Below are 16,974 nucleotides of genomic sequence, written 5' to 3' on the forward strand. Positions count from 1 at the left end.
ATGTGACATTTTTAGGGGAGGATGGTCTAAATATAAAATGTAGGGAGCGATGAACTAAGACAGAAGAAGCACACCGGAGGATACAGCGCGTACGTAACCTGAGAAACGGGCCTTGTCTGAGTGTAGAAAGACAGACTTCACTTGTGCCATCATTTGGAGATTTTTTTTTTTTTCCTTTTCTTTCGCGGCATCTCTTTTGCTTTGGGAATCTTTAAGTCCATAATGGCTGCTAGGGAATATTTTAAGACAGGTTTAAATGATGTGCTTAGAGGATGAAAACAATGATTTAACATTCAAAGTGCTACCCACAGCGAAGTGAATGAGCGTTTGGAGCGGCTGAAATGTTTTCAGGTTTCCGCCTCTCTTTAAGGAATCCACATATGCTGAGGCTTTTTTTTTTTTGAGCGAGCGAGCGAGTGAGTGAGGGGGCAGCGTTTAAGAATTCATACGGATGGCAACATTAACACCTTTAGAAGTGTGCTGCGGCCTCCACATCCCACAGAGAGCGCCGTGTTCGATTGTGAAAAGAGTAAATTGCTGTTATGGTGAAGAGGGGAGGCAGCGAAGGGAGGAGGGGGGTCTTCTTCTTCTTCATCTTCGTCTTCAACAAGCAAGAATTTTTTAGCAGATGAAAGATTAAGTGCATGGATGTTTTCCAAAAATACCCACAATAATCGTGTGTTTGAGCTGCGTGTTTCTTAACTGTCAGCAAGCACAAAACACCCGGCCAAGACGGGTCTATTGAGCGTTTGTCGAAAACAAATGATGCGGGGAGGAAAATAAAACACAAAAAACTAAAAAAAAAAAAAAAAAAATCTTGGTAATAATCACATCTCTTCCCGTAATCCCTGGCATTCCCTGGCTCTGATGGTATGGCGTGTCTATTCACTCATATGTGAATATGTGTGTGTGTGTGCATATGCTCGCTTTGCACAGACTGCTGGGGGGCATGCTCACGACACACAAACACACAGGCACACGGAGGCATTTCCATGCAAATTGAAAAGAGAAGGGGTGACAGAAGAGCATGGCAGGCCCTGGGAGAAAAAGGCTGCCACAGAAGCGGGAGTCCTCGTGTGGAATCCTGCCACAAAAGGGCCCCGGATTAAACACACAATGGGAATGGGATGTGGGCTGAGGGAGGGAGGGAGGGAGTCCATGTGTGTGTTTGTGAGAGAGGGAGAGAGAGAGAGACATACAAAGTGACCCAACTGTCTCTCGTGTGTTGGCTTCCCTACACTAGCGTTGCCACGTCAAAAGAAGAGACGCGCCGCTCGCTTGAGGCCGGTATCACCACTTCAGCTGCCAGTGCGGCGGAGTAGCGTGCCAGTACCTGCGACCAGGTACTTATTCCCCTTGACTTCAGGCTTGCAAAATGCAGAGTGGCGAAGTAAATGCAGAGTCACATTTGACACCACTGCCAAAAGCACAAAGGGATGACCGCCGTGCCACTCTTTCTTTTCTTTTCCCCCCCCCCTTCTCTCCCTCAGCCTTCAAACTTGGCATTTCACCATTTGCAGCCATGTACGGCAGACGGCAGGGCCCATCATGAATATTGAGGTTGGGGAAAGTTGCCACTGGCGTGTGGTGTGGGCACCTTAGAGCTTGTGTGCCAAGGTTTTGCCTCTGAGGTTTGGCTGACATGACACGTGAGTGCTTGAGTTTGTATGGGAGTGTGTAAGCACATCTTAAGATGTTATCGCTGCTTCTGTCTTCATTGGCACATTTTTTTTCCCCCTTATCAGGACTTGATGCTCACGACAAAAACACTTCAAAACACGCACTTTAGCAGCTTTGAGTTCAAATGGAAATAACATTTTGAAGGCCACTTTTTACAGGTTGAGATGAGAAGAACGAAGGAACGGCTGGCTCCAGATTCCAAAAGTATGAGCTCATTAAGTGAATAAGTCTTTTTTCCACCCCATTTTAATTAGACTTTACTGCTATTTGATTTACAGATTAAGATTAAGATTTTAATTGAGAATTCAGTTTAGGCAAGACAGTCATTTCACATGAAGCAGTAAGGTTGGGTTTTAGGGAAGGAATGTAGCTCCTCACAAGTTAAAATAAATCAGTGTTTGTGTGTTTTTGAGCCACTTTTCTTAAAAACTGTTCACACAGGTGGTAAAAATAGTGAGAAAAAAACGGTCAAAGCTCGTTTTTTTCCAAAAACCTTACATATTTAGGTTAACGTTAATGTTAAGCGGTAAGGTTAGGTTTCAAGGAGGAAGGTAACTCCTCACAAGTTAAAATAAGTCAGTGTTTGTGTGTTTTTGAGCCACTTTTCTTAAAAACTGTTCACACAGGTGGTAAAAAAAACTGGTCCATGCGAAGTAAGGCACTAAAGTTTACGGTCAAAGCTTGTTTCTTTTTTTCCAAAAACCTTACATCTTTAGGTTAGGCAGTAAGGTTAGGATTTAAAGAAGAAATGTGACTCCTCACAAGTTAAAATAAGTCAGTGTTTGTGTGTTTTTGAGACACATCTATCAAGATCTGTTCACACAGGTGGTAAAAAATAGCAATCCAAACAAATAAGGCACTAAAGTTTACGGTCAAAGCTCCCTTACATCTTTAGGTTAACGTTAAGCAGTAAGGTTAGGTTTTGAAGAAGGAATGTAACTCCTCACAAGTTAAAATAAGTCAGCGTTTCTGTGTTTTTGAGCCACATCTATCAAGATCTGTTCACGCAGGTGGTTAAAAATAACGCTGCAAACAAATAAGGCACTAAAATTTTACGGTCAAAGCAAAAACACCTTTTAGGTTTACGGTTGGGTCAATGTGTTGGGCATGTAGGAGTCGTGGCCACGGTTCTGATACGTCTGATACGATACAGTGTCCTTCAAAGTGAGTTTGTGTGTGTGTGTGTGTGTGTATGTGTGTGTGTGTGTGTGCCCATGTTGCGACATACCTAGTGCATTGGCACGCGGGCTCTCGCGGAGGACACACGTCCCCAGGTAGCCCTCCAGCTGGGAGGGTTGGCGCATGCCTACACAGTGGGATGGGCAGGGCAGGGCACGCACATGCACACACACACACACACACACAAACACAGTCACACACACACACACAGCATACGATTGTTGTGTTGGAAAGAGTTGTGGGGAAAGAAACACAGGGGTTACGGCTTTTCCACGGTACTTCTCTTCCCACTCCGGCTATGCAGAAATATGACATTTAAAAACACCAGCATCACTGAGGCCATACTGGCAGCTGCGGCAGTTTTTAAAACCAGATAGAAAAACAATTATGACAGAAAACGTGTAGGAGTATGCAAGAGAATACACAAGTACAGCAGGTCTGAAGTAAATAATGTTCCCAGCATATGTTGCCACTGAAAAAAAAAAACATCAGATAAGATATGATCACAACATGCTATTTGCATGGAGCCTGTGAAAACATTTTGATATAATATCTGGTCTGTCATCACCGCGATGCAGTAGCAGAAAGAAAAAAGATTGTTCAACAGATTGTTAAAGCTAATATCTCCACATTATACTGCCTTATGTTGACACTGGCATCCTGCTTAATCAAAGACATAAAAATATACAGGAATTCCATCTGCAAGTGCTACAAGTATCCTGTAACCTCATTTCCTGGTGGGTCAAAGGGGATTTTTTTGTGAGATAATATAAAGCATGCGTTGTTAGAGGGTTGATAAGAAAATCTAATTGAATCTCAGACTAGGCGGTGGCTGGTTGAAGTCATTGCTGCCTTTTGTTTCGTGGAGAAAACTAAAGCTCTCGCAAACACACACACACAAAAAAATAAATAAAAACAAGTCACAGGCCTCAATTTGGCTTCTGTATTAGTGTTAGTTAAAGCAATAATGGATAAATCAAAGATAACGCCGTGCTCGTATGCAAAGCAGCGCGGAGCAATCTTGAATTATTAGATAACAAGATAAAAATGCATTTCTGCTTCACGCAAAGGCAGCGAGACAAAGAGACGGTTGGTTAGAGAACATATTGTAACGGCGACTGGTGTGTATGCGTGCGAATGTGTGTGTGTGTGTGTGTGTAAAGAGACAAAAGTGTGAGCGCCATACTTTGCGCCCCTCCGTTTTGCTTACCCATCATATCTTTTGTCTTCTTGAAATGTTTATACCAGCGCCCAAATTCCTGACACTTCGCCGCCGACACATTTGCATAGTAAGTGCTGTTCACAATGGAGGAAATCATACTCTGAAAGAGAGAGATTGATTGAGAGGGAGAGAGAAACGAGAGAGAGACTTTAGATTCTCGTTGTGCACAAATACAGACATAATATTAAAGCTTGTGAAACATGCAGTAACGCTGTAGCTTGTCAAAACAAATAAAAGATAGGGACACGGTAAAAACCCAGCACTAAAAAAAATAAATAAATAAAAAACGCCAACTGAAAAGTATCAGACATGCACAGATTTTTTGGATCTCCTCTTCTAAAAAGGTGAAAGAAATTAAACAACAAACAAGGTTTTATCTGTTCTTTTTTTATCAAATGCCGTTGAGTTTTGTCTGAACGTCTTTTTTTTTTTTTTTGAGTGGGTGAATTACGAGGTCAGCCGAGCTCTGAGCGTGTTGACACCGAGAGCAGGCGGCAGGTAAGATATATAGCTTCAAAAAGAAAAGAAAAAGGCGCCTTATTGAATATCAGCATCTGTGGAGTCGGGCGACGTAAACAGATAAACCTCTTTCATATTTCATCTCTTTATTTACACAATCTGTTAAAGACGACGACTTCAAGCGGAGCGAGCGCGTCGACGCTCGCGTGCTCCCGTCTCCCCCCTTTACAGTCGACTCTTTGCCCTCTCTACGTTTACTTCAACCGCCCTTCCTTCGCCTCAGAAAAAACAAAGAGGCGCTTTTTTTTTTTTCCCCTCTTCTAGTTTCATTAAAATGAATGTTTTAACACTTTGCCGGCCTCCGGGCGAATAGCGAGGTTGGTGCAGGAGAAATTGTTTTTGATTGTTATAAATATTCAAAAGAAGCAAACCATCTGTTTTCAAATTACAGGTATGCCATCTTTATCATTTCTTTATAATATATGCGCTCGGAGGATGGCGGGGGGAACCTTCTGGCGGAACAGCATGGCGGTGTGAGTACGGTGAACTGCTACAGGAGGATTCTGGTTCTCTTGCTCCAGCGAGGGAAGGCGGCTGTGCCATCGGAGAAGGTCGATCTAACTCTGACCTCCTGACCTCTCTGTTAAAGATGTTTGCGCCGTTATGCGACAACCCGACTTCGGAGTCCGAACGCGCCACAAAAAGACAAACCCAGGAACACGAGCTTCCTTCGTCAAGCTGCAGCAGGGAGGGATCTTCTTCTAATCAGCTTTAAGTGTTATTTTAGCTTCACGTGGAAATGTCTCGTGGAAACATTCCTATTGGACGTTCGGGGGCAATAACACCACACGAGAGTTTATAAAAGCCAAGAGTTCTCAAAGACATTGACCGAGCTAGATGCCAAGTCTTGGTGCGGCGGTATTAAAACTCAACTAAGAGGAAACAAAAGCGATTAAATGCTGAAGATGAGTTCACTAATACGTGTCGCCGTCTCGTGACATTTGAGCCACAAAAGACCGCTACAGCAACACTGATCACCGTGGACTCTCGCCATACCTGCTTGTACCAGGTAGCTTGCTGTCACACCTTGTCACCCCAACCATTCAAGCTGCCTTTTCTCTCATTCAGAGTCAGAGTCACGTTGCAGACGGGCGTGAGTTTGTGCCAACCGCCGCCGTGCTGCATCATGCGCGTCATGATGAAAAACGGGCAGGGCGAGGAGGTCCGCGTTTGGACTTTGCATGGTGTAACAAAGCAGTCTTTTATGGACGTGCTGAAAAGCCATCATTCAATGAAAACCCTAATAGAGTTCAGGTTAGGGTTAGGACGTCAGAATTGATGGGTCATACATTTATGCATGAAGCAGCTCCTTCTCTTTGGGTTCATGCGTTATTAGTATTTAGGGAATAACTGCAAGCTTAACCTTCTCGGTCTCCGGATGATAATTCCTGTTTATTCCTTATGATGTGCAAAAGCCAGTGTAAATCACAATGAATGCTGAATGTTATTAGACAATTTTCAGTTAAACCTGGCTCCAGTAGCCAGAGATCTATCTGAAAAGAATACATTCAAAGTGAGAAGTCTTCTCCTTTAAGTCGCTGGGATAATGAACTCCTCTCCTCCAGCCTGACATGTTTTATTTACAGTATATCTGGGCTAAGGCGGCTCCAGGCAACAAACAAGAGGCCTGCAGAAGACGGTGTGCCTTTCTCTCTCTCTTCCCATCTTTCCCTCTATCTCTCTCGCTCCCTCTTTCTCCGCCATCTTTGACACAGATGTTCTAATAAACGCTCCTCATTAATCAGCCCTCTCCCTCAATACATCACTCTACCTCTCACAGGGGGCCCTGCGTGTGTGTGTGAACGAAACAATACACACACACACACACACACACACACACACACACCTATTCTGTCTCTCGCTCTCCCCACTGCTCTGTCACACACACATGCATACGCACTAAGTGAAATCAAGCAGATAACCAGAGCCTCTGCTGCCACTGCGGTGCCAGCGGGAGGGCTGTGCTAGGGCTTGTCAACAGGTAGCATGGGCTCTGTGTGTGTGTGTGTGTGTGTGCACCAGTGTGTACGTGTGTGTGTGTGTGTGTGTGTGCATGAGCATGTGTGTGGACCCTTTAAGTGATAGCCATCTGCAGCACAGAGAGCTTATCAGCAAGACCAGGAAGTGGCACTGGGCTACTATCGGTCCCCAACATCTACTCCACTCCCCATCATGGGAGACAGGAAGAGAGAGAGAGAGCGAGAGAGAGAGAGAGTGTGTGTGTGTGTGTGTGTGTGTGTGTGTGTTTGTATGTGTGTGTGTTGCAGCAAGCAGGTACTGTAGGCACCCAGCTGCCAGCGTTAGAGTGTGGTGCACACACTGGCAAATGCAAACACACACAAAGTACAACCCCTGCAGACAAACACACACGGCGCGGCTACACAAACGCGCACATGCACGTACGCGATTAAACACACACACACACACACACACACACACACACTCACGCACACATTCCAACTTAGCCTGATGTCTTGAATCAGCTGGGGGAAAAAAAAACGTATCCCATTTGCAACACTGTGCCTTGTCTCCCGCCAAACATCTAACACAGCTCAATTATGGCACATACCCACCTCAACTGGGGTGACCCACCCCTCCCTCTCTTCACACACACACACATATATATATCCACGCGCACATGCACGCACGTACACTGGCAACCGGGTTGCGCCTATGGCAGCGGAGGTGGCGAAGACCTGCGAAGATGGCATTTTGATGACTATTTGCTGCTACGCAACGCAGCAGCTGGTGCATCAGGAGCCGCCCAGTGAGAGCGAGCAGGGGGTGGGCAAAGAAGAGGTGGTGGCAATGGGAAAGAGTGCTGGGTGGGGTGACGGGGGGGGGATCTCGTTTGTTGCCATAGTTTCATGCGAACATGGGCAAGGGGGTTGCTAAGCTTGGTAGCAACCTCAGAATAATAATAATAATAATAATAATAATAATAAGCCTGATTAGCTGATTGAAGCCGAATCAAGGGAAGTTTTATTCCAGCGACACTTCGCCGAGCTGTTGAACTGTGAATCTTTAAAGTTGCTTCATGTGTCGCTGGGTCAGGATCGGCTCCTCCGGCGGGGCGACAATGGGCATGAATGAATGAATACATTTTCTTCTCTCTCGGTTTCCTTGTGCCATTTGTAGGCCAAACACACAAAGCATGACTCCCCGCTACAAAAGAATGAAACTAAATGTTTGACAAGGCCCCAGACAAAAGCAGCATTTCACAAAATAAAACCCCCCCCCGCCGCCACCGCCGCCCTCCCCTCCGTGCCTCCTTGCTCTCCCACCCCCCTCCTCCTCCTCCTCCTCCTCCTTCTCCTCCGTCTCCTTCTCTCTTCAGAGCTCTGTTCAGAGGTGAGCTAATGCTCTTTCACTCACTTGCTGTGATTCCTCTCATCTTTTAACCTCTCCTTTTTCCGGGGCCCCGGGATTACGCAGCAGAATATCAAGGAAACGCTAATCCTAAAAAAAGTGCCACACATCTTCTTTCACCCCCCCGACTGCGACGCCCCTTTCTCCTCCCACTCATGGTCAACTCGGAAAACTCCGAGGGTGGGCTTGAATGATTTCCCGGCTTCTCACCTTTTTCTCATGCAAGCCGGTGATATGACTAAGAGAGAGTCCATGTATCGAGGCGATGTGGGGACAGCCCCCCCGACTAAACCAGTTGGGTTTCCGAGGAGCAAACCAACCCCTCTATGGGTGTAGCAGGCCACATTAAACCCCACAGAGTAACAGATGTCAAACACCATCATGGCAGCCATGTTACATGTAGACCATCAGGGTATCAAGTAACTACACAGCAAAGCTGCCAGGATTTCTTTAAATGACATAAAAGAGCAGCCAGGGCGATAAATAATGTCTAGCTTTAAAAAATAAAGGCTCAAAGGCAATAAAAACATGTTTCTGTGTGATATCTGTACGATTTCATTCTGATTCTGATTTCAACAAGCAGAAATGTACAAAAGCACAAAAAGGGGGGTGAAACTAGACCACACAGTGACCGAGGCGACCAAGAACCTTCAAAGCCTGGCAAGATTTTCTGCCTCATATCAAATGTACGAGCATTTAACGCCACATAGACAAAAACCAGCTCTGAAAATACACTCGAGAAACAAAGATTCAGTTCGAGACGTCTTCGGGACTTTCTTTCATCCTAAAGCTTAAACAATCTTCAGATTGATTCGAGACTAGTGTGTAGGTGAAGACAGAAAAATGTGTGTCTGAGGAAGTGTGTGTGTGTGTGTGTTAGATCCTCAGAGCTCGCGTGTGCTCTCTTCTGAGCCGTCTTCACATATGGACCGTAAACAGGGTGATTACCAGACCGGGCTGGGCTCCGCCTGAACGCCACCCAGGGACTCTTTACATCATCAGCGCACTGCTCATGCCCGGCTAAACACACAAACACATACACTGAGAGCAGCCGCATACACACACACACACACACACACACACACACACACACACGTACAACACGCAGCTCAAATGAGGGTCTCCAGGTGACCATACGGTGGCCTAGGAGGAGAGCTGGCTTCAGACTGGAGGCACCTACGCACAAGCTTGGATCTAAATACACACACACGCAAACACAAATAACACTTTCACGTACACGTCCTGTGCGTTGATATACATTTCACAAACACAGGAGCAGACACACACACACCTCGCACACACACACACACATTATTGGCCCCTGTGAGAGATATACTGCCGTTTCATTCCATTCACTCCAGAGCTGCCTCCTTGATATACCGACTACACTGCCTGTTAATACAATATCTGCACCGGTGCTTTCTATCCAACCTCCGAGCTGACAACAAAAAGGAAAACACAGAATATAACACCTAACGCGTGAACGTACATATCTCCGGCGTGATGCTGCAAAAATGTTGAGAATTAACTATAAAAAAAAGGACAAAAACAATCGAGGCGGTTCTGGGCTTGGGCCAATGTTTATCTAACAATAACCATACGTTTGACAACACCTCTGCTTTTTGGCTGCCGTTACATACAAGTCTCAAGTATATATATGTGTGTGTGTGTGTGTGTGTGTGTCGGGGGCGGCAAAAGAAACAAAAACAAAAAAAAAAAGAAAATCATGCAAACAAATGACAATAGCCATTGATTTGTGTTTTCTATGCCGATTCTCTTTCCCACTCGATCAAACTCAGGGCATTTGATAAGTAAAAGGGATAAAAAAAAGAGGTGATGGAGATAGAGGGGGGGTGTTTGTTTTGTTGTGTAGTATGGTAGCAGGAGGGGTGGGGTGAGGATTGGGGGGGTGGCGTTAATCGCTTTTCTTTTTTTTTGAGGGGGGGGGTTTGTTTTTTTGTTTTTTGAGTAAGCAGACTGGGCTTCAGCACCTGTGATAAGGGACATTCTTTAGCCAGAGAGCTCTGATTCATGTCTTTGAGTAACTCCTTGAGGGCGTTTCTTACTGTAGAGTGGCTCCATTGCTCGGGCGGCAGGTCCTCCAGCTTAGGACAACTGTGGAGAGAGAGAGAGAGGAGACATATGGGGGTGTGGGGTGGAGAGGAGGAGAGGGGAACATAAGATAGGGAGGAGGAGGAGGAGGGAAGGGGAGAGGGATGCAGAGGGGGGAGAGAGGGGGTGAAGGGGAGAGCATGAGAAACAATTCAGATGGAGAAGAGGCTGAGATAGAAAAAAAAAAAAGAAAAAGCCAGCAGCCCTGATGGTATCTTGAATGAAATGATAAAATACACAAGCCATAAATTCAGCAACACAATATCAAAAAATTGTTTTAATCTGATTGTGAAGGGTTGGACATCTCCCTGATATATGGAGCTACAGGGGGGTAATAACACCAATCTCTCAATCTGGAAAATAATATCTGGCCCAAACAACTATCGAGGCCGACTTAAAGTGGAAGTGATCCTGCAGCATCCGACTTCCTTTTGGAAGCTTTTGACTCCTTAAGCTGATTGAACGTGGCGTGTGTTACATAATTAAACAACGTATAAAAACATCAAGCGTAGATTATTTTCATTATCGATCAGAAAACAGTGAAAAAAGATCAAAATTACACCTTTCTTTTGTCCAACCAACAGTTAAAAACCATAAAAAATATTCAATGTTTCATGATATGAATCAGAGAAAAGCTGCAAAAAAAAAAACCCTCACATACGAGAACATTAAAGATTCAACGGATTGTCAAAAACTGTCAATCGGACTAAATTGATGATCAGTGTTCTGTTACGAGCTCGGCAATTTGGGGGTGAGCGAGACAGAGGTTTTGCCATATTAGTCCGAGCCTGTTTAAAAGAAAATATAGATTGATGAAATATCCCCCCCAAAAAAAAATATCTCTGGAACAAATCAGATAGACAGAGCGGTGGAAGAGACAACCAGAGAGAAAGAGAGAGAGCTGAACACACACACACACACACACACACACACACACACACACCGAGCTCCTGCTCTTTTTTTTTTTTCCCCTGCTGCAAGCGCCCCTCCAAGACAGACAGATTTCATTTGGCGCATCAAGCAGATGCATCTGGAGATTGCTCTGTCTCTCTCTCTCTCTCTGCCTGCTTCACTCCCTCTCCCTCTTTCATATTCTCCCTCGCTCTCTCTCTCTCTCTCTCTCTCTTTCTCTCTCTCCTGATTGTTCTGATTAGTTAATTACTTTATACAACACATCTGCTGGATTGATGCATGAATTATACATCAGCTGCATGTGGCGACTATTATTTCGTGTTACTTCTACCTTCCTGGCTCGTTGTGCTCGGCGAAACAATTTAAGGTGTTACTGGCTAGATTTCTGCAGTCAGGGGGCGGGATGGGGGTGGGTGGGTGAGGGTAGGGTGGGGTTGGCGGGTGGATGAAGGGATGGCGGGGCGGGCAGGGGGGGGGGAGAAAAGGAGGAAAAACAAATACAAAACAATAACAACACTGACAACATATGCAGCAAAAAATCAAAATAGATTTATATATCAAATAGATTGTCTCTGACGTTAGCTGGTGCTGGAGTCGTGTGCCGCAGGGACTTCAGGCTCTACCTGAGGAACACGCTCTGATTCCTGGGCTCTGAAATATATTTACGTGGTGGGTGGGTGGGTCGGCTGTGTGTGTGGAGTGAGTGAACAGAGCGCCCGGTTCACTCTGGATAAGCGCTTCACGTGTGTGCGGCGACATATGTTCGGCGTGTTTCGCGCGGCGCGTATCGCTGAATTACTTTTCGTCAAACCTGCCTTGACACTTGACAAGTGAGAGAGACGAGGGATTGAGCGAAAGGTGATGAGTATACAAGTGCACGAGACGCCGTGTGTGTGTGTGTGTGTGTGTGTGTGTGTGTCCATAAATCTGCCAGTCGGTGTGTTGGAAACATTACGAGCGAGGAGATAACAGGAGACTAGAATAGGATGTGTGCAACGGTCGAGGCTAACATCTGCTTGTAAGGAAACACACAGCCTCTCTCACACACACACACACACACACACACACATGCACACACACAATGGATTTTCCAGAACACCTTAAACTGCTCCAGCAGCTATGAAGCCTCTGGGGAGAAGGAAGTGAACGAGGAGAGGAGAGGGAAGGAGGGAGAGACGGAGAGAGAGAGAGGAGGCAGCGGAGAAAGACAGCTATCTATGCATTCAGGGCTAGCATGCCGGAAATAAACACAACCTTCTGTATTCTGGCTGGTGGACGTGTTCACATCACTGTGTGTGTGTGTGTGTGTGTGTGAGTGCTTCATTGGTGAAGGTGGGTGGTGGTGGTGGTGGGGAGGCACAGAAGGAGAAGGAAGAGAGAGAGAGAGAGGGAGGAAGAGGCAGAGAGAGGTAGAAAAAGAGTAGAAACAGCAGCTGGCACAAGCCTCCACACCAGCGCCACACTGTGTGTGTGTGTGTGTGTGTGTGTGTGTGTGTGAGCACATATGAGCCCCGTTTGCATCCACGTCTATAAATGCTCGCGTGCTCTCGCAGTGTGTGTATAAATACGACCAATCCTCACACCTACAGAGAGTAGCATTTAGCATACAATATGGAGAGTGATGGCACAAGACAGCTGAGCAGCACTCCGTGTACGAAGGCTTTAGTTTTCTGCTGGCCTTTATTATATGTATATAAATATATATATGGCATGTAGATTCAGAAGAAATATATTTCCCTGAAAATAGCCGAGTGCAGCCAGCCTTTATTTATGGAACTATTTCAGGTGAACAACCTTGTATTCATCTGCTGCAGAGTCATTTTTAGCCGCGAGCAGTCTCCAGTTGCCCACCACATTCTTTCTTTTTTTTTTTTTTTCCTCATGAAAAGAGCTAAAGTAGTGCCTCGGCTCAAAAACTGTTATTATCATCATGTATCATTCGACCGATCTCTGATGCAAAAAAAAAAAAAAAAAAAAACGAGGGGAGGAAAAATATGCCAGTGTTATCTGCTCATCACTTACCAGTTAAATGTAGAGCAAGCTACGAGGGAGATAAATCTACTCGATCACTCATCGCAGTGGTGCGCTGAATCGTCAGCAAGGGGCTGGAGGATGACGCCGGTTATCAGCGCCTCTCATCGCTTAACGGTTACATTAACAAACACAAACCAGCCTGTGGTTTTTTTATTTCTGCGCAATGACACCAGGAAGTTTTTAATATTCAAACGGGTTTTTCCCATTTCCTGAGAAAGGACAGTCTGTTGTGTGTATGTGTGTGTGTGTGAGTAATAGCGTTATTCTCGGTATGTAACATGCGGAGGGCATCCGCGGATTGGCACCTGCCTCTGGGCGTACAATACGAGCTGTGTGTGTGTGTGAGAGTGATGGGAGACTACTGTGCCTCTGTATGTCTCAGAGCAATCCAATATATGTGTATGTGTGTGTGTGTTTAGGTTACAACACTGCACCTGTGTGGGTGGAAGGCAGGTTAAAAAAAAAAAAAAAAAAGCTGTGTGATCTACACACATTTTGGATCGATGTGTGCACGAGCGAGCATGTGTGTGTGTGTGTGTGTGTTTCTCACCTGTGCAGCTGGATCTTAAGCGTGACCACGTGGTAGACGTCCTGCAGCATGTCAGCCACCGTAGCGTCCGGTGCGTCTGTCACGTATGACAGGGGGACGGGGTTCCACTTCCCCACCTGAATCATACCTGCATGATGCGACATGCGTACGTGCGCGGACGTGTGAGAAAACGTGGACGGACGTGGAAAAACAAAAACACACACACACGTATGGGGGAGATAACGACACGCACAGAAAAAGCACAAGGATGGAGACGAGAGCAAGCGTGAAAAGAAGAGAGAGCACATCAGCACAAAGTTCACTTCAGTGTCCCGGCTCGCAGAATGGGGTTTTATTTTAAAACATCAGCGCATACGCAGTGTGAATAAACACTCTCCGTATACTCGATTTTGTGGCTGAAATCACAACAATCATGTAAGGAGTTCTCCTGAGACTGCCTTAAAAGAAGTGTCAGCCTACACAGCGGGATGAAAGCTTATGGGAGAGGTGGTCTAGGATGTGTGTGTGTGTGTGTGTGTGTGTAAGTGTGATGGACAGGCTATAATAAAAGAGCATGCTAAGAGGCACCTTGAAACAGCCACCCTCGGCCTGCGTGTGCTCAAGTGCAATTAGCAGACCCTTTCCTCCACCTGCCCCTCCCACCCACTGAGTCACTGAGTGTGTCTGAGTGTGTATAAATATATACAGTATGAGTGTGTGTGTTACTTTCTAATATGCACAGTATTTGAACGTGCACGTAAACATTTCTGCGCGTAGACTCGTGTGTGAACGAGCATACATCTGTGTGGGAATGTGTGTGTGTGTGTGACCCCTGAGAGACTTGAGCATCTCCTGTACGGGATCAGTGTCACTATGTGTTACTGTGGCTTCAGATCTGCTGGTAGGCTATTATGGTGCACACACACACACACAGTGTGTGTGAGTGTGTGGAAGTAACAGCGTGTCAGAAAACGCTGCAGAGAAGACGTTAATGAGCATTAGTGAGATAAAGCTCGACAAAACCGGAGACAGAGAGGTGGAGAATGAAAGAATGACGAGAGCGGAGGAGGAGTGACATCGGCTGCTGACCTTTGGCCTGGGCCGCCGAGCTGTGGGAGTAGCCCAGAGACAGCAGGGCCATCTCGATGAGCTGGTTGAAGAGCATGTCCTTACGCACCAGGACGAACTCGGCGTGCTCCTCCTTGCTGTCGAAATCCATGGGATTCTCGTAGTGCTCGACCACGCAGAACACGGGCAGCATGTTGCCTGAGGACGCAGAAAGGCGAGTGAGTGAGGAGTGGAAGGCTTCACATTTCTTCACATGCCAACTTTGACCTTCAGTATTCTTCATGTTTGCAGAGGGATGAGATTAATATTTAGAGCCGGTGATTAAGTTACACTAAGGGTGAGCGTCGAGGGGATTATGAGCGAGTGAATGGATCACTGCTGGATAGATTTTTAACTAAAGGATGGAGCTTGAGCCACAAAGGCATTTTTCATCTTTTATAGGGCAATTTCTATCTAAACCCTCACCTCTTTGTCTCCATGCCAAACTCTCACATCACCGCGAGGAATCAAATACTCCTCAGGTGCACAATAACCTGCACTCAATTTGTTCTACCTCTTTTAGGTAGAAACAGATTCTCTCTTTTGTCATGCAATCCATGATCTTCCTCCTGAGCTCTTCAAAGATGGTTTTATCATCTGTAATCCCATTTTAAGAAGCTTTTTTTATCAAATGTTGGGAGGATTCCTCCCTCTGCGATGTTTCATGACATCACACTGCAGAGATTTAATAAGCAAATATACACGGATGGAAAGAATGATCACTTTCAGCTCAGTGCGAACAAACCGGCCACAAATATCCGTCAGCCTTGTACCTCGTCTCCTCCTTTTGGCACAATAAACTTTTTTATTCACAATCAAGGGTTCTGGGCTCACATTAGCCTTTCCTTCTGCCTGCCAACCCCCAAAATCATCTTCCCATGATGCAGCGCTTTGAAAATCCCGAGCCACCGCTGCGCCCTGAGGTTTACTAGTCTAGTGTCAACAGTGGCTCTGCTTTTTAGGTGGAATGAGCAATCCTTGTCCAAAGACTGCCGAACGTTCAAGGGACCCGCTGTGCAAATATCACCCAATATGCCGCTACTTCTAAAATAACATCCCTGAAATTTGAAAAAGTTTAAGGGCAGCGGTGGGGGAGGGGGGGGACGACTTGGCCCTTTTGAAGTCTCAGTCTTGAACGTTCCAAGAAATGATCGTTTCATGAAAAGTGTTGAGGAAGATGGTTTCTACTGCTCGCTGTACGCTGTTTATGAGGTGCCCTGATGCCCTACTTTCTAAGTATGTCTCCACTGCGCTGTCACCTGAACACATTTCTGTACGTTTATTGTCCTCTCCGCCAATTAAAACGACTCGCATTCTAATATTTTCCAATCCCGGGCATTCCAGAAGATGCACACAGCTCTGGCAAAACAATCAATAAGCCGACAGATGCCAGGGAATGTGCTGAAAGAGCTGCTTTTCTCCTCCCCTGATTTTAATAGATAAAGATCTAACAATAAAGACTGCTGTGTAGGTTCATTTGGAGGGGATCAATACTGGCTTTGTTTCCAGGGAGCCCAGAGAGGGCTGCGGTAAATATTGTTTCGGGCTCGGACACAATGCCCACTGTGGGCCCTCTGCGAAGCCTCCACCGCGGACCGCCCGCCTCCGTCGGGCTGCTTCACCCTTTACCCAGGAAGAAACCCAAGAAAAAAAACAAAACCATGAGAGGGAAAGAGAGAGAGAGAGAGAGGAGGGGAAGGGAAGGCAACGAGGAGGCTTGGAGGAACAAACATCGTAGGAGGCCAAGAGAAGCAGAGATGATGAAGGTGAAGAAATTAGGCTCTCTCTGCTGGAGTGCGACATGTAGATTAAAGGAGCAAATAAGAGAAACGGCCCATCCGAGGACACTCACACAGCCACATTCCAAGAGTTCCTCAGTCCCTCTTGCCCAAAGAAAACCCGAACCAGCCAAACAAACAAACAGACGAGCCTCAGCTGCCAAGCGCTATTACAACTCCAAACCTGCAGCTTTTTGAAACTCATTTCCAGCCCACTAAAAAAAAACAAAAAAACAACAACAACAGAAAAACATAATCATAAAAAAGGTTCATGTTTTGGATAGCTGCGCCTGCCGCGTTTTTCACGAGACGACACCGGTTATATTAAAAAGCTATGTCATAATCTCAAAGAAAAAAGGCTCCCTTTAAAAACAGGAATGGCTCTTAAAGGACTCAAACTTTCCCTTAATAAATAAATGTCGGAGCAGGAGGGCTGCGGTTTCGGAGAGAGGAGCTGTGACACAGCGCTATGCAGCACGACACAGGAATAATTCTCACTGTGCTCTTCTATTAGCTATTGTCTGGGCAAATAA

The 16,974-nt window shown here is 45.9% G+C and overlaps 1 protein-coding gene across 8 annotated transcripts in view; it reads right to left on the minus strand.

Moving 5' to 3' along the window:
* satb1b (SATB homeobox 1b) overlaps positions 1-16,974 on the minus strand; it is a 63,802-nt gene that overhangs the window by 31,934 nt on the left and 14,894 nt on the right. For 2 of the 8 annotated variants that reach the window (XM_019279113.2, XM_019279114.2), the window contains exons 3-8: positions 14,646-14,822; positions 13,578-13,704; positions 11,325-11,378; positions 9,961-10,084; positions 4,070-4,181; positions 2,909-2,986 (exon numbers count right to left, since the gene is read on the minus strand). In XM_019279113.2, coding sequence (XP_019134658.1) covers positions 2,909-2,986; positions 4,070-4,181; positions 9,961-10,084; positions 11,325-11,378; positions 13,578-13,704; positions 14,646-14,822 — 672 coding nt within the window. The remainder of the gene's footprint in view (positions 1-2,908; positions 2,987-4,069; positions 4,182-9,960; positions 10,085-11,324; positions 11,379-13,577; positions 13,705-14,645; positions 14,823-16,974) is intronic. The other 6 variants (XM_019279116.2, XM_019279117.2, XM_027286237.1 and 3 more) reach the window with 6 other exon arrangements.

Source organism: Larimichthys crocea, chromosome XIII (genome assembly GCF_000972845.2).
Source record: "Larimichthys crocea isolate SSNF chromosome XIII, L_crocea_2.0, whole genome shotgun sequence".
Classification (NCBI taxonomy): domain Eukaryota; kingdom Metazoa; phylum Chordata; class Actinopteri; family Sciaenidae; genus Larimichthys; species Larimichthys crocea.